The 25,689-nt window shown below is 40.4% G+C and overlaps 1 protein-coding gene across 2 annotated transcripts in view; it reads right to left on the bottom strand.

Annotated features, from left to right (window-relative positions):
• Positions 1–25,689, bottom strand: part of NPAS3 (neuronal PAS domain protein 3) — an 864,000-nt gene that overhangs the window by 28,630 nt on the left and 809,681 nt on the right. For both annotated transcript variants that reach the window (XM_028851483.2, XM_028851486.2), the window contains exon 7: positions 989–1,182. In XM_028851483.2, coding sequence (XP_028707316.2) covers positions 989–1,182 — 194 coding nt within the window. The remainder of the gene's footprint in view (positions 1–988; positions 1,183–25,689) is intronic.

The following is a 25,689-nucleotide window of genomic DNA, read 5'->3' as shown; positions in this document are numbered from 1 at the left end:
GTGGACTGAATGCAGGGGCTATCTTCTTGGTTAGTCTCTGGAGAGGTCAGTTCTCCAAGTCACTTGACCAATCTGCTCTTAAGTTTCTCCTCTGAAGGCACTGACGGGGCTCAGTGAACAAGCCTGACAACAGTGCTGCAAAAGCATCCTCTCCAAATTGATGCAGTAATTCTCCCTGTGGCACCCGGGGAAGGATAGTATTGCCAGAGCTTCCTTCACACACCTGGTATGTGGGCAGCTCCTCTCCACCGCCCTCCCTGCACCCCATGGTTTCCTCTTCAAATCAGTCTGATGATGGGCTGCTGACTTCTAGGTGAAAGGTCTGAAGGGGCAATGTCCCATTTCCTTGTCCCTTGCTTTGTGCTTAATGGAAAAAGTGAACTTTTTAACTAGAGGCTAAAAAGTCCTTTTATAAAAGCTTAGTCTTGAGGAAGAACTGCCAACTCATTTATATGATGAGTCATCTTTTTCTTAATTTATAAAAGTGAAATCCTCAGGATGACAAAGTTTTATTTAATAGCTTTGCAAATTTCTTTTTCATCCTTTTTCCTCTGTGGACCTCAGATTCTCATTTGTTCTTTCCGTGCTTAGCGTCTGTGTGAACACTGACCACTGTGAGGCCGGGCCCTCGAATTAGGCAGAAGTGGGTGCCACTGAGGCATCAGGCAATACATTTTACTGCATCATTTTGCCAATGGCGTCTGAGCCCTGCTTTCTTCTTAGGTTCTCAACCAAAAAGGGCCTTCTTTATACCATATGGATGTCTGGGTATCCCGATTCATTTAATTGTTGTCCCTAACATAAATCAGGGCAGCAATGTAAATTTTAAATAAAAAGCACATTTGGTGTCAGTCCAAGTGGCCATTAAAAACATGATCAGGATTTAGAATGAGCCTCACTGGGAGAGTACCATCCTTCAGACGGCTGAAACACAACCCTCACCAATGTGCAACGTGCAACAGGGCAAATGAAAACAAAAACAAAGTACCTATTTTCACAGTAAATGATATTGAGGTCCATATTTACTCGAGTGACAAACATATGGCAGTCAATTCTGACTTCATTGATCGTCGGGGGAGGCAAGGCATGCGCAACAACCACGAGACCCATGATTTGGCTGGGGACGGTCCTCCCGTGGGACAGCGACACTCTGAGGCGTAGCCGGCCTGTTATGTGAATCACCTGTAAAAGAACATTAAGTACAGGACAGCAGTCAAATTTACATCCCAGATATAACAGCATTTCTTTTAAGAAATGCAAAATTACATCTGGAACAACCAACATTAGCTTGTATCTTCTGTAATCATAATGGCTGTCGGCATGCCCTCAGCGTCCTTGTGGCAAGAGACAAAAAAGATAGTATTACACTCCAAGCATTACTCAAGGCAGCATTCTTATGGTGCTGTTGCTATTTTTAAAGGACTTTTTTTTTTTTTTTCACATTAAGGGAAAACTCATAACCAAATAAAATGACCAAAAAGTTGAGCACTGAGCTGCAAAAGGACATGCATTATTAGCCCTTATTAATGGACGATGTCTGTCTCTCTCCAGGTCTGTACTTGAGTGGGATTATATGGCCATCTCCTTTCAGATGTGTGGCTCTGAGCCTTCCTTCATTCAGGGGTTGATATTGCAAAAGGCCAAATACTCCAATGAATAAAACTCTCGGTGGCAATGACATGAATGGGTTCTTTCGAGGATAGATATTTCCTGTTAGGCAGCACTGAATTCCCAGTGATACAGTGATTTATTGCAGTGCCCTATGGGGTTGATGGTCAGAGGACTTTGGCCCGTGATTTGTCCCTGGAGCTCATACTAAAGTAGGGTCAGGAAGACTTGAACCATCTTAGTGGCAGCACAGAGGTATTTGCCTGGAAATAGGAAGGAAAATATTGGGCTGTAATTTTCAGTTTCTTGGCCAAAATAGTCCAGGCCACCCGGAACCAAGCAAACCTCTGCATATAAACTGCACATAGATGAGCCATAGTGACAACTTTCTCAAATGATGCTCTGGGGAAACAAAATCATAAAAGGGTAAAAAATAGGAAGGATTTGTGCCACTATGCCTTAGGTTGCAGAGGGAAGGGCTGGGTGGGGGGGGTGTGCACACATGTGCATGTCAACTCTAGCTGTGTTCCCAGGACCCTGCTACAGTGTGGGGAATCCTCCAAAGCATGTGAAATGGAGATACTGGCATGATTGACAGTACCATGGAGCTCAGTTTACCAGCTGAGTTTCCATATGTGCTTTACTGCTCCAAATGCATCACCGAGTGCCAAACTATCTTGAGATTCTACTTTTCCCCCTTTGCTATAAGGAACTGGAGTGGGAAGTAGGTCTCTTGCTTCCCAGGAACAATATGATCTAGGTCTGCTTTCCTTCCTGGGGCTCCACTGGCAATTCCTTTTCCATTTTATTTTTGTTTCTTTTACGTTACTTGGTTTTCCAATAGTGGGCCCACACTACTGTCAGTCAGGAAGCAGGATCAAAGCTTACAGGGCTGCCCTTCAGAGTCCTGGCTGTTTTAAATAATACCTTTTCCCTGTCATCCTTCACATTAGCGCCCACAGCTGTGGATCTGGAAGCACCAATAAGGAGGATTATTTAGGTTATTTCAGCGGCAGCTTTTCGACCACCCACATTTGAAGTTGACTAAATTCATACTTAATGCACCTTTGCTTTAAGCTTTGGTCAGATGAGCTACTTTATGAATATTTGAAAATGTTCCTAGAGGCAAGGATGCTAAAACACCATCACAGACACACATTTTTGCAAGACCTCATTAACTAATAAAGAAATAGCTAAAAGAAATGGGATTAACTTCACAGGAGGGGTGTTAACAGTCCCTGGTCCTCCTCCCAGCTAGGCTTACATAGATGCTCATTTATCATTATCTGTCTTGTTTTATCAGGAACACTCAGCTTCTTGGAAAAACACAGATCTATAAATGCTCAGGAAAACACACATCCAGAAATGATATGCTAAATAAATCCCCACTTGGTATTCTATTCCAAAGCAATTTAAAGGCGTCTGGGTTGGAAAACATTTGGGGAAGGCAGACAGGCTACTGGGAGGGAGCTGTCGGCATGTCACATTGACCTGGCCTCTGATCTCCAGCTTTGCCTGTGGCCTTCATGGTATTGAAGGGGGTCAAAGTTGGGTCCAGTAGGAGTCTAGACTTGCAATTTTCTGATTCTGTTACCACCAGCAAGTCACGCAGCCTCTCTGTGTCTCAATTTTCTTTTCTGTGAAATGGAGCTAATGGTGACTATAAACTGTAAAGAATTCTACACATTTAATTATTATGTCTCTGTTTGCCTTTAAAAATATCGACCAGTAAGGACAAGGACCAAGTATTAATCTGGTGTTGTTCAGAAGTCTAATAAATGACTTACTATTTTAAAGGATCATAAAATTTCACATTTGGAAGAAAATTTGGGAGGGTCTATCTTCGCTCCTTTCCCTTTTTATTTTTAGGTGAAGAAGGAGACTCCAGAAAGCTCATCCCTGCCCAAAGTCACCTAGCTTGTAAATGGCAAATAGTGCCTAGAACCCAGGTTTCCATGTCTTATTTAAGAGTCACTTCAACTTAGTTATACCTGTGTGCGTATTCACAATGAATGAAACATTAGAAATATATACCAGATGCCAATTTATTAAGTAAACTGTATATGAACTTTTGAGAAGATTTCATTTATAACTAGAAGCTCAAGTTATTTGAAAAATCTTTGAGAAGTAGCATAAACTAAAAAGAAAACTAAGAAAATTACCAAAGTAGTAACTAAATAGTTGTCAAGAAATGTCAAAGAACAATCAGAGGGTGTGTTTGTCTGTCTGTATGTACGTGTGGGTTTCAGGGAGGGTGGAATTGAAGAGAAGAAAGGGATATCTGTTAGATCCCACAATTTTTAGGTTTAAATTAACATATTTTTTCCAAATTCATTTCATAATGCCAACAGAGCTTTTTTTCCCCAGCTGACAGTTTATGTTCAAATTTCAGAAACATGTCTGACAGCATGTATCCAAACATGTAGACAGCTGGATTTCTCATTTTATAGTTGCTTTTAAGGCCTGAGATGTACAGAAAAGAATATTGTCAAGATGGCCTGGGTTCAAATCCTAGCTCTGGCACTTAATAGCCACACAACTATGATCCTAAGACAATTGAAATGACTTGCTTTGTTTCCAGGTTAGTATATCAAAGATTTAAAACCTAGAACAAAAAAATAAGTACACTGCCAATATTTTTTTTTTTTTTGAGATGGAGTCTTACTCTGTAGTCTGGGTTGGAGTGCAGCAGTGCGATCTCAGCTTACTGCATCCACCATTTCCCAGGTTCAAGCAGTTCTCCTGCCTCAGCCTCCTGAGTAGCTGGGATTACAGCCATGCACCACCATGCACAGCTAATTTTAGTATTTTTAGTAGAGACTGGGTTTTACCATGTTGGCCAGGCTGGTCCTGAACTCCTGACCTCAATTGATATGCCCGCCTTGGCCTCCCAAAGTGCTGGGATTACTGTGCCTGGCAGTTCTTTTTTTTTTTTTTCTGAATAAAGTTAACACAAGGTATTTTCCTGGTTCTTTAGTTTCTGAAACACATAATCTATGAGGCACCTTGCTAGGTGCCGGGAAGCTGACCAAGGTAAATCAAATGTAAATCTGTCCTCAAAGAGTTTACAGACTCTAAGTTGGGGGGGGCAGGAGGAAGACATCTATAATTATTTCTAATACGGCCATAAGAGGGAGATGATTCCATATCTGATCAAGAAAGTGGGTTTTGATCCTGGTTATGTGACGGAGTCACTTGTGAAGCTTTGTTAACATGTGAATTCCCAGACTCTTTCCCCCAGAGTTCTAATTTGATAGGAATGAGTTAGGGTCCAGGATTTGTTTGTGTTTTAAAACTTCAGAGGTGATACTAACTACCTGAGAATATCTGGCAAATGGGTTTGGAGTTACACCAGTGGTTCTCAACCATGGCTACACATTGGAATCAACCAGGGTGTCTTGAAAAGTCCCCCTGTCCAGGCTATACCCGAGAGTTGTTAAATGTGGATCTCAGGTGTTGGGGCAGTGGCATCAATATTCATAGACATTTTTATAGTTTTCCAGGCTGGGCATTGTGGCTCACACCTGTAATCCCAGTACTTTGGGAGGCTCAGGGAGGAGGATCACTTGAGCCCAGGAGTTCAAGACCAGCTTGGGCAACATAGGGAGACTCCCATCTCTACAAAAAATTAAAAAATGAGCTGGGCATATTGGTTCATGTCTTTGGCCCCCAGCTACTTGGAGGCTGAGGTGAGAGGATTGCTTGAACCTAGGAGATCGAGGTTGCAGTGAGCCATGATTTCACCACTGCACGCCAGCCTGGATGACAGAGCAAGATCTTGTCTTAAAAAAAAAAAAAAAAAAAAAATCCAAGTCTTACAGGGCTGATTGGAGGGAATGAAAATGTGTGCAAAGTGCCTTGGTATAATGCCTGATATGTAATATATGTTCAACAAATACTGTTTGATTAATTAACAAGCATGTTCCATAAGAAAGATTTGGAATAAGATCTTCAGGAGTTCAGGGTAGGAAGAAAATACTTTCAGCTGAATGGATCCAGGAGCATTTCAGTTGGTGTCAGCAGGAGAAAAGACAGAGATGGGGCCAAGGTGGCAGGTACAATCAATGGAAATTGGCAGTGGGACCTGAGGAGGAGGGCTGGTATCATAATTTTTGTGCCTGTCTCACAGGATGATGATGACAATAGACTAAATGGTAAATGGTAACTAAATGGTAACCAGTGGAGACAAAGATGATTTCCCTGTGAACAGTCTGTACTCAGCAGCCTGGGAAGATCCTGGAGAAGGTGTTCAGGGGATAGTTGAAAATAAGAGTTAGGCTCTTAAGTGATGACAGTTGAAGGTATAGTTCTGGAAGGTTATTTTTTTTTCTTCCTGGACGTGATAAGTAAAACCAAGAAATTCAATAGAATTGCCAATGGAGAAAACATACATGAGTGCCAAAGGCATTCTTCTCCACTTTGAGTAGCTGAAGCCTCAGGCAACTTATGTTTTTGTTTTTTGTTATTCTCTAAATTGTCCTCTTGCTCTATAATAATTTCATTAAAAAGCCAGAACATTTCTGAAAGCTCTTAAGCACCCTTTTTCTCTACCCACAATTCCATTCTAACATAAATGCCAGGCTTCCCATACCACCACCAATCCCAGTGCTAACATATCAAAGAATGGGTATGGCTTCCTTGTAAAGTTAAGTAGGTGAATGTAAAATGATGGTGAATACAAATATATAAGCCTAGATTCTAATATGTCAAGAGCCATGAAACTATAAAAATAATCTACTTGCTTTAAAATGAAAGGAATATTGTGGGGGGTAAAAATAACATTGTATTGGGAAACAGAACATCTGTTTTCAGTCCTGGTTCTGGTAACTTTGGCAAATCTTCTAGCTTGGCGAGGGTAGGATTTCCTCAGGTATAAAATGGTGTCAAAGAATCAGGCAATGATGCCTACGATTCTCACTCATTTCTAGAGAGTTCTATAACCAAATGCCTAATGGAGTGGCCTTTCCTGTGCTGTAGCATTACCCCACCTCCTCCTTTATGGTCCCATAGTGGGGGCAGGAGTTTCAGAATACAGCTGCAAATTGATAAATGCACTTTAATAATTCATTAATAGGGATCTTATGGATCATACTTGAATTGAAATAAGCTTTGGTTCTGGCCAATGTTGGGTAAAAGCTGCCTCAGTGTTCAAAAAGTTCATCTTAGTCTGGTCTTAAATCTCATCTACAGACATTCTTCAGAAGAGCTTTCTGAACTAAAAGATTCTTCGCCCCTGAGCTCAGTCTTACATAAGAGCTCGATCCTCATGTTTCCTTTTATTGTTCCTGTTTTATCATAAAAAGCTGTACAAAAATGCTAAAGCTCATATTTTTCTAAACTCCTTACACAGCACTGCCCGGATGCCAACAACAGTGAAGCAGAATGCACAAGATTTCTGAGTTGAAATCCCATCATCTTTGATAAAAATGTCCACATTAGCATTGCTTGATCATCCCATAGTGAGGAAATCATTGTTTTATTTTTTCTTTTATTTTTCATCTCTGCTACAAGGAGTGACTGTGTGTGATGCTGTTAGATGCATGTCCGCAGAGTTTAGGATGAGTGTGGGAGTGTTAACAAGCCACATTACTTGGGCAAATGTATATTTCTCTTCCTGCCATATGCTCCTTTCTGTTTTCTGTTGGTGATACACACTTAGATGTGCTCCACTAATACCCTCTCATTATAAACAGGCCCTTCACAAAGAGCTTGATAAAACCTCTCCTCTGTTAATACTTGAGGAAAGAAAGTCCATGACGGAAAAATACATCTGGAGGCTATTCTCCTTTCTTTTAGGAATAAATCTCAGTTCTAGTAATATAAAATGTTCTCTTTAACAAAAGGAAGTGCCAAGTACTCTGTGCATTATTTTCCACATATAATGTGGAGTATAGAATAGGGCTAGGCAACTAGGGGAACAAAAAAGGCTGCAGGCATGAAAAAAAACGACAGAGTCCCTGGGTTTAGAGCATCTTCAGAGATTTTTCACTTGTCCTTTAAGGGAATCCAAATTTACCTTAAAAATTAAGCTTCCTTCTGGCACTCTGGTCCCTTTTCTTTTTTTCCCTCTGTAGAAGTCTGGTTTAGCATACAGATCGTCAAATCACTAGCTCAGGTGGGAGAGTCAGCTAATTATTTTTAAGTGACGGGGGCTTTGAGGTGGCCTGAAACCTGCCGAAAGATAAGGGCTGAACCGGGTCTTCTGAACCTAAACATCTAGCCTACAGCATAACAACTTAATCTGAACCAGCATGAGAATATCAACCTTGTGTAAATTACTTCATGCAAATTTATAGGGAGTGTGGCTTCCAGGATTTAGACCCTATTCATAGGCTGGAGAATCTGCCCTAGCAGACCTGCTTCTGTCTCACTCTTGCCACCTAGGTCTTTCCTTGCACAAGGCCTGAAAAAACAAATAACAATAAAAACAAGCCTTAGCTGAAACCAGGGGCTTTTCCACAGACGCAAGCACCATGGAGAAGAAGGCTCATAACTGAAGGAGGAGTCTTTAGACCCTCTGGGAGGCAGAAGCACAGTAGAATGACATTTCCTTTCCCTTACAGGATCTCAGATTTTAGTTCTAAAGTCAGTCTTTAGAAAAACTATAGGCTTTACTAAAACTATAGGCTTTGTCGTAAGTCACAATGGGAGTTTAGCAGTTGGGGATGAGAAAAGGCAGAACAGGGAAAAGCTGACCTCACAAGGCGGAAGTGAGATCCAGGGAGGGGGTGACAATGCAGACCTCCTCCAGGGCCCACGGAGGATGCAATGTGAGAGGTGGTCCTGGAATGCTGTCATGAGCTATGTATGGAGATGGCTATTAACTCAGGAAGCAAGTGGATGGTAGGGGTCTTTCTGGGAGTTTGTCCAACCAAATTCTTGTAAGATCAGGGATATTCAATATTAGACAGAAGTAAGGGAGTAAGATTCAGCACTTAAGGATAGAAGACCAGCAGGAATTAGGTTGTCAGGGTTTCAGGTAGGCTCTACTTAAGGGCAGCTCTGGTGACGGACAAGAGAGCAGGTGAAACTGGGGTCCAGGGAGACACTCCTAGCCAAAGTTAGGAAAGAAGGCTGGCAGAAACCAGTCCTATGACATAAAAAGTCTACAATTACATAATAAGTGTTAATTCTCAGGGACTCCATGATCTTTCACTTGTTTTAAATGGGAATGAGGTGAGCAGGAAGAGCGATGTAATTGGAGCACACTGTTTGATGCTTGGTCTGATTCCTGAAGAGATTAAGTGAAGTTTGGTTCAGGAAATGGACAGATCTGAAGTTATACATAAGGACATTCCAGACTATGGAAGGCACAGGAAAAGGAAAGAAATCAAGGGCTAACTTCTGTGCTCTACCTGACATACTAAAGTCCTGAAGGAAAGCAGACTTCAGGTACACGTATGCATGTGAACACGGGTATTACTCTTACACATGAAGTCAGCTCACTTTGTTCAACACCCAAATTATTAAAATGACTAAATGGGCCTGGCACATGAGGGAAAACCTATTTTGTTCTTTAATTGGAAAGCCTACAACACCTAATGCTGATGTGAGGGATTTCTTTTAAACAAAAACCCTCTGGGGTTAGTGGTTCTTACATCTCAGTGTGCACAAGAATCACATGGAGAGCTTATTAATAACGTGGACTCCCAGGTTCCTGCCGCAAAAGTTCAGATCTTCTAAATCGAGAGAGGGGCCTGGGAATCCGCATAACAGCAAGAACTCCAAGGGTCCTGGATGACAGTGGCTGGCGGGACATACCATCCACCCAGCTGCAGCTTCCTCTCCATCAGGAGAGCTGAATGAATTGAGAGATCTTAATAAAGATGACCCAGGTGCACATCACAGACTGCCTTCTAAATGAGCAAAGATAGATGAACATATATTTATGATTAAAGCTGTACTTAAAAAAAAAATCCTACTCTGTAGAACATAACTTGTTGCCTTTTGGCTCTTTGAAAATGGAGGATCAGTGCATGAGAAGCAGGAACCCTTGGCTGATGTGGGATCAGGGCATATTTCCTGTGCACGCTCCTTTATCTGTGAAAAGGTCTGCGTTCTCTCAGTGGCCACACCACAGTGCGCTGCACTGTAGCGCTGTGAGCCTCTGGGGGAGGCTGAGCTCTGCCAATCCCCTCCCCCTAGCCCAGCCGGCCCCTGGCTGAGCTCCTGATTAATTCCGGGGATTCTGAGAGGTTAACCCTTCATTTGATGGCTCCAGTAGGGAGCTGAGAGATTGCTGGTAATTTTTCACTCTTGGTTTTTTTTTTTTTTTTTACGCAGAAATATTTTCTAAGGGAGCAAATAAAACATTATTTTTAAAACCCACATTTAAAATACATTAGCCACAGCGTTCTCTTCTTACATGACTGTATCCTCCAAACAACAATTATTTCCCATCCATCTCTCTTAACAAACTTCACATACATAACATAAAAAATATAGCTATAATTACAGCTTTAGCTTCTCAAAATGTGCCTGACCCCCCCCCCCCATTTGCTTCCTGTTCCCTTTGGAGAAAATAGTCTTTCTTCTACCAAAGATAAGATTTTTTTTTTTTTTTATTGGGATAGTTTAACTAAGCTAGAGAGATCTCCTTAATGAGATTATGTAAATGTATGCCAAGGATATAAACCACATTTTCTCAGAGAGTGGAACACTTCAAATATCATTTAATAAAACAGGACCATGGGTAGAAACACCTCGATAAATTGTTAAGGGGCAAAGCAAGAAGGCTGAACTATACACATCTGATCAAATTTCATTTGATTCAGTTACTTTATTAAAGTCTCCTAGAGAAGGACAGAGGCCCATTGTGCTACTGTGGAGGGGAACTTTTTTATTCCTCTATTACTGGATGTGAAGGAGGGGGGTGTCGCCCTTCATGGCCCCCTGAAGCCCCTTGTGGCTTAGTGTCACTGTCTTGAGGGTAGAGAGGCAGTTCTTCTCAATGTTACAGACTGCAATTGTATTTTCCAACAACATTATATAAAAAAAGACTCAGAACTAGTCCCATGTCAGGCAAGGAAGAAAAACCGCTTCCCTACTCCCCCTACTTAGCACGGCCCCAGGAAGAAGTACTATACTATATTGATGCACTTTCTTTAGAACCCCTGAGCTCTTATTAGAAAAGATATAAATATTTTCTATTTCCTATTCTTGATTAACACCTTTGTTGAATGTGTGTTTTACTTAAATGTCCTGAATTTCCCAACTAGTCTTGTTCTAAGTTAGTACTTCAACTTTGTTTCTCTTTGTTTGTTTCTCTTGAGTTTGCTAGCAGAACTTGGACACAGACACTAAACTGCAATACATGCAACAGATATTCAAAGACAGCCATGTACCCCTCTGCCGAAGATGGTAGTCCTAGAGAGCATTCTGCTGCTGTGAGAAAATGTTAAGGCAGGATAGCCTACCCATGGAAGGATAGCCTCCCCAGTGCCCCCATTTAACTTCAAGGGCTCTAGCAGAATAAATGATTGTATTTTGATAATAAAGGAAAATGTGAAACCAGACACTCCTGTCTTCCTCAGCTTTAGAGGATGTAGAAGTAAAGACAACTGTCCATGTAGATGGGTAGAACGGCCCTAGGGAAGTGCAACTCTGCTGTCTCTTGAGGTGAAATTTTTTTTAAAGAAGCCATCCCCTTAAAGGGGAAGCCACAAATAATAGTGATTCTATTTCTTAAAATTGTTTAAAGCAAACATGTGGGTCATATATATTTTGGAAAACAAAAACCCAATATTCCCCAAATTTAGATATGAAATTCCTTAGTGATCAAACCTAAAAACGATCAATTTCCAAGAGGCTGCAGTAGGTATCTGGAACTCTTTAAAGTAATGAAAGGACAAAGAGACTTCTCTTAAGGCATTTTAGACACAAATACGTGTGAGAAAGAAAGAATGCAGACTGGAAGTCAATATTACACTTTCCCTGGCATACTTGGGCAACATGTAGTTCTTGTTTGATGGCAAGGACCTCCTTTCTCAGCATCTATTTTTTCATTGGGAAAGTGAGTGAGCCTGACTATACTGCATCTGAGGCCACCCCTTCCTTAGCAGGGTGTATTTGAATCCAATCTCTTTAAGCACAAAGCCTTGACCCATCACTAAAACCCTAAGCCTCTGTAACTTTCTATCTCCATTCTCTTCTTGGTTTACACTCTTTGCTAGGCACAGATGTTCTGTGTTTAATATTAGCACAGGACATTTTCTTCCATGTTTCTTAAGCTCTAATTCTATAATATTTTAAAAGGCTGTTTAATTTGACCCTATGTTTCATCCTAAATGAGAATAATTTCTAGTAACAATATGCCTCTCGAAATGTCTCGCTTTATGGAGTGAATGAATCCGTGGCGGTGCCAAGTACCTCTTGTGTTCAGCATCCCAGAAAGACCGCAAGCAAGTTGGAGCTGGAAGGGGCCATGGAGGCCACTTGGCTAACCCTTCCACATTAAAGAAGTGAAGACTGAGGTCCGGGCAGGTGAAATGTCCTGCCCAAGGATGCGGGGCCAGTTAGTGGCAGACACAAGAAGAGAAGAGGTCTCCTAATCTCTTGCCCAGCGATTTTTCTACTATTCAGTAGTACATTTCAGAGAACATATCCCCTTCCATTTTCCTCTTCTGTTTTCCCAAATGTGCTTATTTCTCTCTATATAAATGATTCGATCAAACTTAAGATTTTAACCTTCAAAAGACCCCACGGCACTGACATAGGTTATTATCTATTCAGCATATGCAATTCAAAACACTCATATGACTTTTGTGCGTGTCACCAGCTCATTTGCTGCATTTGGTTTATTCAGCCATGATTAGAGATAGTCATTTACAGTCACACATTTGGAAACTCCTTAACAAGCTTCTAGCAGTTTCCTTTCCAAAGCTGTTTAAATAGATGAGGGTGTGGTGTCAGCAGCGACAGCAGTTTCCTCCATACCACTGATTCCCGCTGCTATTCGTATGTCTTTATCAGGATTTCCATTTTGTAGAAAGGCTTAAAAAAAGAGCCCCAAAACAAAGATGCGCATTCCAGAGCCTGTAAGTCATCATTTCAGGAAGACTGACTCTAAAAATTAAAATTGAAACCACCACACTATAACCTGAAAGTTCCCTGAAATAAAAGTCCTCCCCCTCCCCCTTTTTATTTTAAAGAATACTTTTTGAAGTAATTGGCTCAAAGACTGTTCTAGTGCAGATTGCTGCAAGTGTGCTCTTGGCAAGAACATCATAAGCACTAGAAAAACTTTAATATGCTCAAGAAGCCAAAAACAAACTGACATCAGGAACTCAAGTGTGGGAACAAACAGGGGAAAAAAAAAAGAGAGCATCTCAATTTAATACAAACCTACATACAAAGGGACCAATTTTTATGATTCATGGTTTAGCATACAATGCAGTTGTCCTCTGAGTGAATATAGAGTAGTTATACATAAGAAATTAGAATTATCAATTCGGGAGAATTTCTCAAGAGTCCTTTTGGTATGTAATACTGCAACTATAATGCCTAAGAAACTACACATCAATGCATTAAATGAGATCAGGTTGGGATCTATTTAGAAAAGAAGAGTTTACATTTGGAGAAGCATCTCTTTGATTTGACCTCTGGAGCAGACCTTCTGCAGGAAAACTCAAAATGAATAGCTTTACTTCTACCTGTAGCCTGGCTTTCTGGGTCTTTAAATTTGTTTGAATACATGTAGCATAAGTTGGGGGTGGAGAATTATTTTAGAAGGGTCTTCTGTGTGGAATGAAATGGGAAGAATTCATCAATTTTTGCACTGTGCAAGATACTCAATTCTCCCTATCCCCTCGAATATAGGAACAAAAATATTTTTTAAAATTTTCCTTCCTCAAGTCATCTTCTTCTTTGCTATTTTATGGTAAGGATTCAAGGATTTGGAGATTTTCTGCATCTTTCTCCATCCACATTTCAAATTTATCCCTGATTGTGACCAACACTGACTTTACCCTGAAACTGAAAAGATCGTTCCGTTTTCACAGTCTTGCTAAGTAAGATTTCTCCTGCAACCCCCCGGAGTTCAAATGTGCTATACTTTTTTTTTTTTTTTTTCCTGGGGAACGTTTGAAGTCCCCTTTAAAAATAATGCCTTGAGGATATTTTTCCCTAATACCATTTAAAGAAACTTGAAAGCATATGGCTCTTGAAGTGCACAGGGTTCTAATGAAGTAATCAGTGCACTGCTCATATGCAGACTTCCACCAGGAGCTTTCAAACCCAACCCAGATCAGTCTTTTGAACGAAGTGAAATTCTACAGAAACTCCTTTCCTCTCTCTGCCGGTGTAAAGGCTTAGGGAGCCACTGTGCTAAAGTGGTGACTTTCAACCTTTGAAGGATGGAAGGTGCTGGAAAGGTTGTGTTAGGATCAAAACTGTCAGTGGCCAAGCAAATCAATCTTGTAAGCTTGTAAGACAATTCAAGACAAATATTCCTCTGTAGTACATGCTCTGTCCATAGTATGGGAGGAGAAAATAAAGTTTCTATATAGCGTTCAATTTGATGTAGTTCCTGGTAGCTCTACCACTACCTTAGGTGATTCTCCACACAGCCAGTGATGACTGAATAAAACAAAAACATGGGATATTAATGCACTTTCCCTGGAACTGGTACAACATGCTGTTCTCCTGCAGTTTTGCAATGGATTCTCCAAATCTATCATAATTAAAATCACACTTCTTCAGGCACAACCTCATTAGTGCCGAAATATTATATCTTGTGCTATTTCCCTGGGATTTTAGCAAAACAAGTAATGATTCTTTTGATTATTGGAGTGACTTGTGCTATCATAATATTATGCCAAGTAAGTATGCAACTGTTTAAAAGAACTGGAATCGGCACTTGATTTTTTTTTTACTTCTTTGGTTTAGGCAGACATAACCCCCAAAGGAGAGGCTTTAGGCAGGATGGGCAAACTGATCCCACTCACCCACAATATCTGCTTTTCCATAACACTTTAGAAGGAAGGGATGAGGCGAGCAGTTGATTGACAGATGTATGAACTACTCACATTCAGGGGTGGGTGTCCTACTCTTTCCTGGTCTCTACATGGTCAAATAATGTTTTTCAAGTGTCCAAATGATCCTATATCATGTTGTGTACTTCTTCCAAACTACATAATTTCATTCATTCCAAAGTATCTCTGAGATTAATTTATTGCCAGGCGCTATTTTAGATTCTGGGGATACAGCAATGAAAAGGACACATAAAGGGGGAAAGATGAGCGCTGATAAACATCTCTGGCTGATTTAAATGGCTGCTCTGGGGCCCCGAGTAAAATTGGGAAAGACAGAAGAAATGCTGTCACCTAGTTGGGTGTTGGATACCCCATGAAGGTCAACTTGACAGCACTTGTTGTTGTACTAGTTGTGAGGTGGCAAGAATGGAATCAAAGGACACTCTTAAGCTTTTGGCCAGAGGGTGGTGCCACTTACTGAGATGGGAAGGGCAGGTGGATGGCAAAACGTCTTGGCGTGGGTTTTGTTTTGGTCAACCTTAAGATTGAGAAATTGTCAACATTCAAGTGAAGATTCAGCTGGACTTAGAAGTTTAAGTGTACTAAGGAAGTCTTGATATTTTTTCCCAATTTTATTCGGAAATCTGATATATGCTTAAATAAAAATCATTCTAGAAACTTTATCATATCCATTATGCTAAATGCCGTTGGCAAAATGGAGAAATTTGTGATGTGCATGTTATAATCTCTGACTTCTTTTTAATCCATGTCTAAAAGGACAATTGGAAGTATTTTGTGATAAAACACACTACTCAGTCAGGACTAAAGACAAGCAAAAGCAGGCCAGGTAAATAATGACAATCTTCCATTACAGTTATAAAGACGATGCAGCCTGCAAGATCTTTTACTAGACACATTTTATTTTTCATATACTTTCTTAAAACATTATTTCCAAAGCACCTAGCTTTCCAAGTGAAGAAACAAATTCAAAATCCAGGGCTGAAGAATAAATCCGTGTATTCCAGGTCACCTTCAGCTCCAGATATGGAAGTATACACAGCACTGTGTTTGAGAATGTTTCATATGAATGCTCTGCAATGGGGCAAACAATCCCTTTAGGCCCTGCCACTTCCCATTTTGCCTGATCTCTGGGAGACATTTGAGTTTATGACCAGGAGAAAAGATTACAATATACAGAGCTTCCTCTTGATAGAATGTACTGGCAAATATTTAGAGAATGTTGGTCCACTTTGAAAAGGCTTCCCTTTCAAAAACACTTCTGCAGAATACTGTGGGTGGCACACTCTCCCAAAGCAATGACCTTCCCATAGCTGCCGGAGGACTGCTATGTATGTTTGGCTTCTTTAATCCCAATAAAGCAGCAAGGAGGGCTTAGGTGGTAATTTATTTATAAGAAATTATAATAAAGCATCAGCAGTTTGAATGCTGTATAGAAAAGCGGGAGGGAAACTGTACAGAGGCAGGAGATCTAAACTTAGAAGTGGGCATTATGACAAACTTTGGGTTTATCTACCCTTGGAATCAATTTTGTCATTTTTAATTGACCGATTTTCCCTTGTTTGCTTAACATTTATTAATTGATTGTTATGCTCATGCAATTAATTCAAAAGCTGGCAAGTTTAACACAGAGAAATTAATTTTCTTTTACCAACATGCCACTTAAAATACATTTTTGGAAGCCTGGGTTACCAGGAAATTACCTTCAAATTAATCAACAAGGAAATTAGATGGTAGTGTCCCTTGAAATCTGTCAATCCAAAATATGTCAGTTTCTTCCTTTTGTTTGAGTGGCTTTTTCTGCTGAGTAAGGAATAAGAAAAACCTTGGATGTTGAAGTAGAAATACCCTGCATCGTAATAGGCAGAGAAAAAAAAGCAGTTCCTTTGTATAAATATGCAATGTTTAAATGAATATTATTTTTCATTGAGAAGAATTTCTAGGAAAGAGGTAACTTTCATTAGATGACAAAGAAATTAAGCTCATGGCCTTCTTCCCTAAACAGTTCTTTGTTTGCTTTTCTTTATTCTCCCCTATTTAAACCCTTAATAGGAGTCAACACTTTGCTAGGCCCTATGGGGCCAGCTTGTCCAGGAGTTGTACACATTGGCCAAGCCCTGCATGAGACCTACAGAGGGATGCCCCGTGCAGAAGTAGCAAAGAGGAGAGCCATCCTGACAAGGCACTAGGGCGAGCCTCTCAGGGAGTAGGCAGCATTTGAGTTAAATTTTTATGGGTGAGTAGGATTTGACTGGCATTAGGTCGGAGAACTATTATAAGCAAAAGCACAGAGACACAAAACTGCTTTTTGTGTTCAGAAATGGAGAGGAGTGCAGAGAGGACAAAGTGGAGTAGGTGGGGAGGTGCTGGAGGAGGTGAAGCGGGCTGGATTGTGGAATGCTACAAATGCTGTACAAAGGACTTGTGACTTCGTGTTACAGACAAGGGGGGGACCAAGGAAGAATTCTGAAGAAAGGATTATATGACTGGATCTGAGATTTAGGAAGAAAACTGTGAGAGCTTTCATTCACTCATTCATTCAATGTTTAATTAACCTTTATAAGGCACTGCTCTGTGCAGGCACTGAGGCATAATTACCAAGAGCTCAGAGTCTGTCTGTGTTGACCTGATGATTGTGTGATCAGGGCTGTAACGGAAAGGTGAATAAAAGGAATGGCCTCTCCAGATGAGGGTAAAGAATGAATGTCAGTAGGACTAGTGTCCAACTGGCTACTCAGGCTTCAACCTCGGACCACTCTATTTCTGCTAATGCTTCCATTTCATCAGCATTCAAAGGCAGAAAAGGGGAGTGCATCAATTCTCTTGGACTCATCCTTGATCCTCTTTCTCTCATTTCCCAGATCCAGTCAATCACTAGGATCTAGGAATGTTCTCTTACTTCTGATGGTACATCCATTTCCAGTGCCGTTACTATAATACAAATTCTTGTAATCTCACATCTGGACAATTGGGTGGGCAGCTGCCTAACTGGTCTCTCTCATTTTTTTCCCCCATCTTATTTTTCTCCACTCTGGTCCATCCTGCATTTACTGTCAGATTCATCTTCCTAAAGCATCTTTAAGGAAGTAGACCAGGAGCTATAGGGTCTACATTTGCCTGTATAACTTTGGAGCAGCAGCAGGACCTCTGTGAGCCTCAGTTCCCCATATATCAAACAGCGGTGACCATCCTCTCCATCCATGTCTTACACAATTGCTGAGAAAATTGAATGAGGTGGTGCATTTAAAAATGCCTTGAAAATGGTGTAGCACCATGTAGATAATCAAATTGTAGTGTTGTCACTATCACCACTCAAGAGCCTTGATTGATTCTGGAATAAAATTCAGACCACTTAGCTCATCATGAAAAGCTTATGTCCATTCAGTCTCAAGCTTCAGTCCCAAGCCAAGACAACTTGACTTATCTTCCATGACTTCCCTCCCCGGACTCCAGATGCTTTGTCCAGCATCTCCTGAATCTACCTTGTGTTTATCTTCTCCATATCTTTTCTCACATCACCTTTCAGACACAGAATTCCTTCCTCATGCCCCACCATCAGTGGAAATAATATTTATTCTTCAAGGGCAATATCAAAGCCCTTTTCCTGTTCTTGGACACTTTAGCCCAATGCTGTCCTCTTCCCTTTGAATTCCTACTATTGTCTTGGCTACCCAGTCAGCACCTAGTTATGTACTACCAGGGATTGCACTCTCGCTGTCTCTGCCTTTGTCTCTGACTCTGTTTTTCTCCTGATGGCACAGAATACATCCTTTATTTCTCTGTGTACCTCATAAGACCAGACTACAGGATGACTGACTGCGTAGATGCTACATCTATCTACTGCATGAAGCCTCACAAAGCTCTTAACTTTCTTTCTTTTTTTTAAATCCATACAATAACCTCTAAGGTAGGTAGAGCACATATTAGTATCTCCTTTCCATAAATAAGGAGCTGGAGGCTAAGAGAGATGAAGTGTTTGGTTACGATTACACAGTTAAAATATAGTTCTGACATTCCTCCAAGCTCAGTGCTCTCTTTCATAGACCACCTTGCATCTCTTGCCACTCCCAATTGCTATTTTGATCCATCTGAGCAGTCTAAATCTGTCTGGTTCTCCCTTTTACTTCAAAAACCTTTCAATATAAGATTCCCTTTAGAAAACATATTAGTAAGATTCTTCTTAGGGGTTAGTTACTTCGTGAATACAACTGGGTACTGCAAGAAGCCACCCAACTGGGACTCCAGAAAATGTCCAGCACATTCACTGTGTAGTAGGTGGGTCTGGCTCATCTGGGCCCTCTTACCCTTTCTCCCTCAAGAAACTTATGGTCTCTGTATTACTCATTACTGACTCTGATAAATGATTACTTTATTTCAGTGCAAAGAGGGATACATAAAGGTTTCAATTACTAATAAAAAAAAATCAAACTTAAAGTTGGATAATTGCTATGTTTGGGTGTTCATCCCCACCAAACTTCATGTTGAAATTAGATCCTCAATGTTGGAGGTGGGACATAGTGGGAGGTGTTTGGGTCATGGGGGCAGAACCCTCATGAATAGATGAATGCTCTCCCTCAGGGGTGAGTGAGTTCTCACTCTATTAGATCTCAGGAGAGCTGGTTGTTAAAGACCTGGCACCTCCCACTGTCTTGCTTGCTTCCTCTCTTTCCATGGCATCACTGTACCTGCCAGCTCCCCTACCCCTTCTGCCATGAGTGGAAGCAGCCTGAGGTCTCACCAGAAGCCATGCTTCCTAGATAGCCTGCAAAACCATGAGCCAAATAAACCTCTTTCCCTTATAAAATACCCAGCCTCTGGTATTCCTTCATAGCAATACAGAATGGACTAAGACAACAATATTATTAAATAACACCAGACAGCTAATCTTAACCTAAGTGAGCAACAACAAGAAAGAGTCCTGAAAGGCCCACAGGCCCACTTGGTCTAGAGTGCAGCCTAATCACATCAGCCATGATTCATGGCCACTCCTATATAATCCTTTCCCCTGGGGCAATCCACAGACCCCACTGCAGGGATGGCGTCATGGCAGTAACTTTCAGCTATTTTCCCACTTTTATTTTATGAACATACCTTCTGCCTCTGCCCTCTTCAGAAATAAAATGGGTAATCTGAAGGTTTCTATTAAAAGTGGCTTTTCTTCACAAAAATAAATAGAAATAAAATGAGAAGATCAATTACTTGTGATAAACATAAGCTAAGCCAATATATTCTGAAATGTTAAAACCCTAGATTTTACAGTTATAATCCAATAAAGATAATATTGGATATTCATAGTAACTTAGAGTTTACAGAATATTTTCACTCATATTATCTTACATTAACCTCATAATAACTCTATGATGTTTCAGGAGGGGTACTATTATCCTCTTTCAACAGACTTAGGCAGGCTAAATGAGTTCCCCAAGGTCAAATATATACCAAGTGGCAAAAATGAGGACTAAAACCTGTATCTGTTGATCCTAAGGCCAGGGCTCTCTACATTCTACTGAGTTATCCAAAACAACAATATGTGTCTCCATTTGACTTACTCTCACTGCCCCTATCTAAAGATTTGTCCTGCTGTGTCTGTGGTATGGTCTATGAGACATGTCATGGCAGTTACCCCAATTAATTTCAAACAAACAGTCCAGTGAGAAATACAGATGTTTCAAAAAGGCCCCAAATGGTTTATTCTGTCAGGTATACCTCACAATAGTCAAACACCATGTCTACAGGCTTTTGAGGTTTATTCTGTCAGGTATCCCTCACAATAGTCAAACACCATAGTCAAACAGAGGCTTTTGAGCTCTACAATTCTATGATTTTTAAGAGGGAAAGGGAGAAGAGAGAGAGAGAACCTTGAAAGATTTTGTGGTATTTGTTCTTGGGGACTAAGGACAGTAAAGTTGGTGTGCTGTTCTCTAAGATGGATTACCTGTCTGTACCTCTGTCTTTCTGGAAATTCGGTGGGATGGGGATGAGGATGCAGATCCCTGGACTGGCATAAAATATTGCCTGCACATTCCACTGAAGCCATGGTCTTCCTCTGACCATGCTACCGCCATAGAGCCAGCACTCTGAGCCTGACTGTAGCCCACTATCTTCCCCTGCTCCTAAGCATTCCATGAACATGAGGTCAGGGAGGAGAGGGAGCTGGGGAAGAAGGGAATGAGGACTTCCTTGGCCTCCCTAGTAGGCGAAATGTGTCTTGAATGTCATCCATTTCCATATTCCTCTCCTCCCTCCTGTTGGTCAAAGGCTCTTACTCTGCTGTATCTCTTCTGATACCCAGGATTCCAAATCACACTTTATTCCATCCCTCACATCCCACCTATTTCCTTAGTGCTCAGTTTTAAAGAATATAAGGGAAAGAAGCCCTCTAATATTAGACAGCAATGCGTTACTGCAGTACAGGTCACTGTCTGTCTGTAATGTAGCTTCTTTCATTCACCCAATTCTTTCTCCAGCCGCCACCCCAGGGGGGTCGTGGGGCACCTCAAGCGGATGTTTCTCCTGCTTTGCATCTCACTGGTTACCTTACTTTCTTTTTCTTTTTTTTTTTTTTTTTTTTTTTTGAGATGGAGTCTCGCTCTGTCGCCCAGGCTGGAGTGCAGTGGCCGGATCTCAGCTCACTGCAAGCTCCGCCTCCCGGGTTCACGCCATTCTCCTGCCTCAGCCTCCCGAGTAGCTGGGACTACAGGCGCCGCCACCTCGCCCGGCTAGTTTTTTGTATTTTTTAAGTAGAGACGGGGTTTCACCGTGTTAGCCAGGATGGACCTTATTTTCTTAACAGGCTCAGGCAGGAACTACTGTGAGGAAACTGATTTTCCTCTTTACAACTATCTGAAGAGAGGATTGCTACATCTCAACCCCTGGGAGCTTCTTCTGTGCTGAGGATCCCTTAAGCCCCCGGCACTGGGAACTGAGGGAGGCCAAGCTTCAGGCATGGCTAACTTTTCCCTAGGAAAAGAGAGCTCTGTATTTTGTTGCTCTTGTAGCACAGACATTTGCCTGTACTTTGGTGGCAGGGAAAACGAGAGGGAACAAATTTGGGAAATAAAAGCTTAGGAAGAAATAGATCACTTACTTTCCCCAAGAAGTGTTCTCATAGTGTTTGCCTTGTTGTAGCTGCTGAAGTCAGATCAAGGAACCTGTAGATTTCTCTGGGTATATATTTTCTTGTTTTGTAGGGTATTGGCTGCATGATCTGATAAAAGCTGTGACTAAATGAACCCTACAATTTGTATTCCCACAGCCACAAGTGTATTGGCTACTTCTTTTCCTCCACCCTTTGGCTCTGGAAGGTTCATTACTTACAGTTACTGCAGAATCAATCTGAACTGGCCAAAATCAGTGATGGAATTTATAGCATAATAAATGCCCTGCCGCACAAATGCAGTTACACATGAAAGGCTTGGGAATGTTCTTTTGAGCAATCCTTCTACATTGTGGAGTGTACATTTTTTTTTTTTTTTTTTTTTTTAATCAATTTAACAGAATCATCTTAAGCATATTTTGAGAAGTATAATCCTGACAGCTACAGAGCAGATTTTCCCTAAGGCAGGTATTGTTGCAGAAAAACAATATTATTGATAAAAATCTTAGCATATTGGAACATGGAAGGGAAACTAAATACATCTTTTTCATTCTTCACACCAATCCTTTAGAGCTCCATTTTCCAACTTCACATTGCTTTCCAGTTTCTCTTTGAATTTTTATTTTTGTAAAAGTGTTTTAACACTTCTCGAAGCACACTAATGAACTGTTCTTTAAGAAGAATCAGCCGTACCAAAGTTGGCTTTGAGAGGCAGGCAGAATTTGAAGTGCACTCAAAAGATAATGCACAGATTGGGGTATCAATGATTTTCCTTTTTAAAAGTCAGCAAGTTAAAAGATTACATTGGTATCTGGCCCATTTTTCTTGCTAAGTGCCCATATTATGGGTGAATCCTGTTTTACAGCATTCTGATACACAGAGAGTTGAACTTGAGCGTGAAACATTGAAAAAAAATATCAGAAAGACAGATGGTAGGCCGTCCTCCCCAAAACTCAATTTCATATTATGCATGTGATTGCTAATAGGCAAGCACTAAAAAACAATTTTCCTTGACGGAGAAGGGCTGATAAATTGTCAACATAAAGTTAGACTGTGGTTGCTCCAGTGATCGAAAGCTCGTCTGTGAGTTTGGTCCCATCAAAGTCAGCTTCTTACAACCGTATCAAAATTTATGAATGCATATGTCTATAAAGTGATGGAAAACAACCCATAATGCATGTTTGTTTATTGTGCATCAGCTCTGTGTTGCTTTAGTACATGCGAAAAGCCCAAACACCCAAACCCAACTTGGTCCAGTTCTCTTTTTTAGCTTCTGCATATGAAAAAGAGCCAAGAGTCAACTGGGGATGATGTCCCCTTCTATCCTGAGATCTGACTTAAACAAAAATATCTACTCTTAAATGGCTCTTGCATGGCTTGGGAGTGTACTCCATGGGGTTACACTAGCTTTGTGGTGGCAGAAGTAGGTGCATTTGAGAGCAGTTGAGAGCACTGATTATCTGGAGAAGAAAAAGATGTTTGAGAAAGAAAAAAATAAAATAAAATCAAGCAGCTGAAAGCAACTCAGCTCATGATCTGCAATACAAAGCACCAAAGTTTCATATTTTATATATATATATATATAAATATGAATATATATATATTTTAAATTATATTTTAAGTTCTAGGGTACATGTGCACAACATGCAGGTTTGTTACATATGTATACATGTGCCATGTTGGTGTGCTGCACCCATTAACTCGTCATTTACATTAGGTATATCTCCTAATGCTATCCCTCCCCCCTCCCTCCTCCCCACATCATATTATATTTTATAGAAAGGTAAAGCCTATGCAGATGCTGCAAAAATATTTAGAAAGGGAGAGGTTTTCTTTGTTTTCTTTGTGAAAATTATGTTTTTTAAAAAGGAATCATTCAATCCAGGAATATAAAGGTTTATTTTTTGGGGAGAAGGAGAGAAAGGGGTGAAAATTTGCTCCTATTGAAAATCTAGTAGTCATATACTGTATTTGATTTTTTTTTAAAAAAACTTATAACATTGAATATTTGCATGGTTATGAAACTCATATTTTATGTCATCAGTTACACTTGAGAACTGTTGTTTTAATTGCAGATCAGTTGTAACTGATGTGACATGCACAGATCTTACTGGGACAAAGGGATTGGGTATTTAGACAACACTGTTTACAAAGGTTACTATAATTAGTAGAAATTCTGAATAGCCAACCAAAATCAGCATTAAGTGAGTTGAAGAACAAATAAAATTTTTCTAATGAGAGACAGTTATCATCTTGAAAGGTCAGGGGTTTTACTAAATGGTATATTCAACGGAAACCAAAGGCTGCTTGAAATGTAGGTTTTGCTTGTATTTTACCAAATACAGAGATATTTCCAATAATCTAGATACCTAATGGTGTGTAGACCAAGTGCTAAGTTATTGAGGTCTATGCAGTGCTTCGTATCTCTGATGTGTTTTGCAATGCCAGCTTTCAGTGCATACAGGTCTTAGTTTTTTTTCCCTTGAGTTACTTGTTCTAGGATCATATTCCTCTTCTCCAAATGTCTATTTATATGAGCAATTTGAGATTAAGGGGAAAAAGTCCCTGCACTCGTGTTGGCAGAATGGTAGAAGGAAAAATGAATGGAAAAAATTCCAAAAGGATGATTTAATGACTTTTTAAAATCTATATACTTACTCTCTTACCTAGTAGGCTGAGAACAGCCTTCATGTTCTCCTTGTTAGAAAATAATGCTCTTTCTCTTACAATGATTCCAAAAAATTTTGTTGACATGAAACACTCTTTATCTTCATTCTTGTGACCCCAAACATTGATTAGCCTATGGGGCTGGCATTATACCATGTGAAGGTTCCTACTCTTGTCTACATATGCCAGCTCAGCTTACATATCTTTATTCCTGATACCCAGATTTCCTTCTGCTCACTACACTTGATGCCTTCATCTCTTTACTGATACCATTCCCTCTGTTTAGAGTTCCCTTCCTTCATATCTTTGTAGGTGAGCCTATCCCTTAAGAGCTGGCTAACATGATGCTGTCTTTGAGATCCTCTCTTTTTACACCAGATAGAATCATTTGCTTTATCCCATTGCCCTTGGAACATACCTCTATTATAGCACATATCACATTATCTCTTCTTTGTGTGCCTGCATAAGTCTCGACTCTACTTTCTGGATCAAGGACTCTGTTTTATCCATCTTTGTCTTCCCAGCACCCAGTACAGTGTATAATACACAACAGGTACACAATCAGTATTGACCACATGATTGAGTGAAATCAATTCCTAAATACTCTGAACAAAGGGTGATGCTGAAGAATGAAAGTTATGGATCATTCTTGGTTACACTAGACTTCTCTTTTGTTTTCTCAGGTTATCACCAACTGAGAAAGCGTGTTTTCAAAAAACTTTCCATTATGTAGATGTAAATAAAGCTTTGGGAAAAAAACGACATTCTAAAACTCTAGTTGGAATACTTAAAATTAGTTATTTCATATCAGTCTGGAAGGAGCTGAAGTAGATGAGCTCTAGGGTCAGCATATGCCTTGTTCAGCTTTCTTTAAAGGCATGGGGAGTAATAAAGCTCTCCATTTTATCTCCGGTGAAATAATACTGCTGAAATATCACCTCATTTTTGATGTCAGTGATGATTTCTTCTTACCTCCATGATGTCAAAAGGGAATTATTATTATTAGAATGACAGAGTACTAATGATGCTGTAAAAAAAAAAAATGAACAGCTGAAATCATCATAACCCAAGCATCCAACATAGCCCTTCTTGACAAAGCCTCACTGTTTGGTACTTTGAACGGAGTCACTCTGCAATATCACAGCTGTGTAAATTTTTTTCTAAGCAGGAAGTAAATCAAGAGCAGGTGTCTATGAATTTTCACTAGCAGAGTACCATCCTTTAAAAATTTTTAGGACTGGATGGCATGATTAGGACGTGTGATTTATGAATGCAAGAGAGAAAAGATTCTTTGGGGGCCAAAATGTCCTATGGGCTCTTGTGACACAT

This window comes from Macaca mulatta, chromosome 7, assembly GCF_049350105.2.
Source record: "Macaca mulatta isolate MMU2019108-1 chromosome 7, T2T-MMU8v2.0, whole genome shotgun sequence".
In the NCBI taxonomy this organism is placed as follows: Eukaryota; Metazoa; Chordata; class Mammalia; order Primates; family Cercopithecidae; genus Macaca; species Macaca mulatta.
The sequence above is the reverse complement of the archived record's forward strand: the minus strand, read 5'-3'. Positions and strand labels throughout refer to the sequence as shown.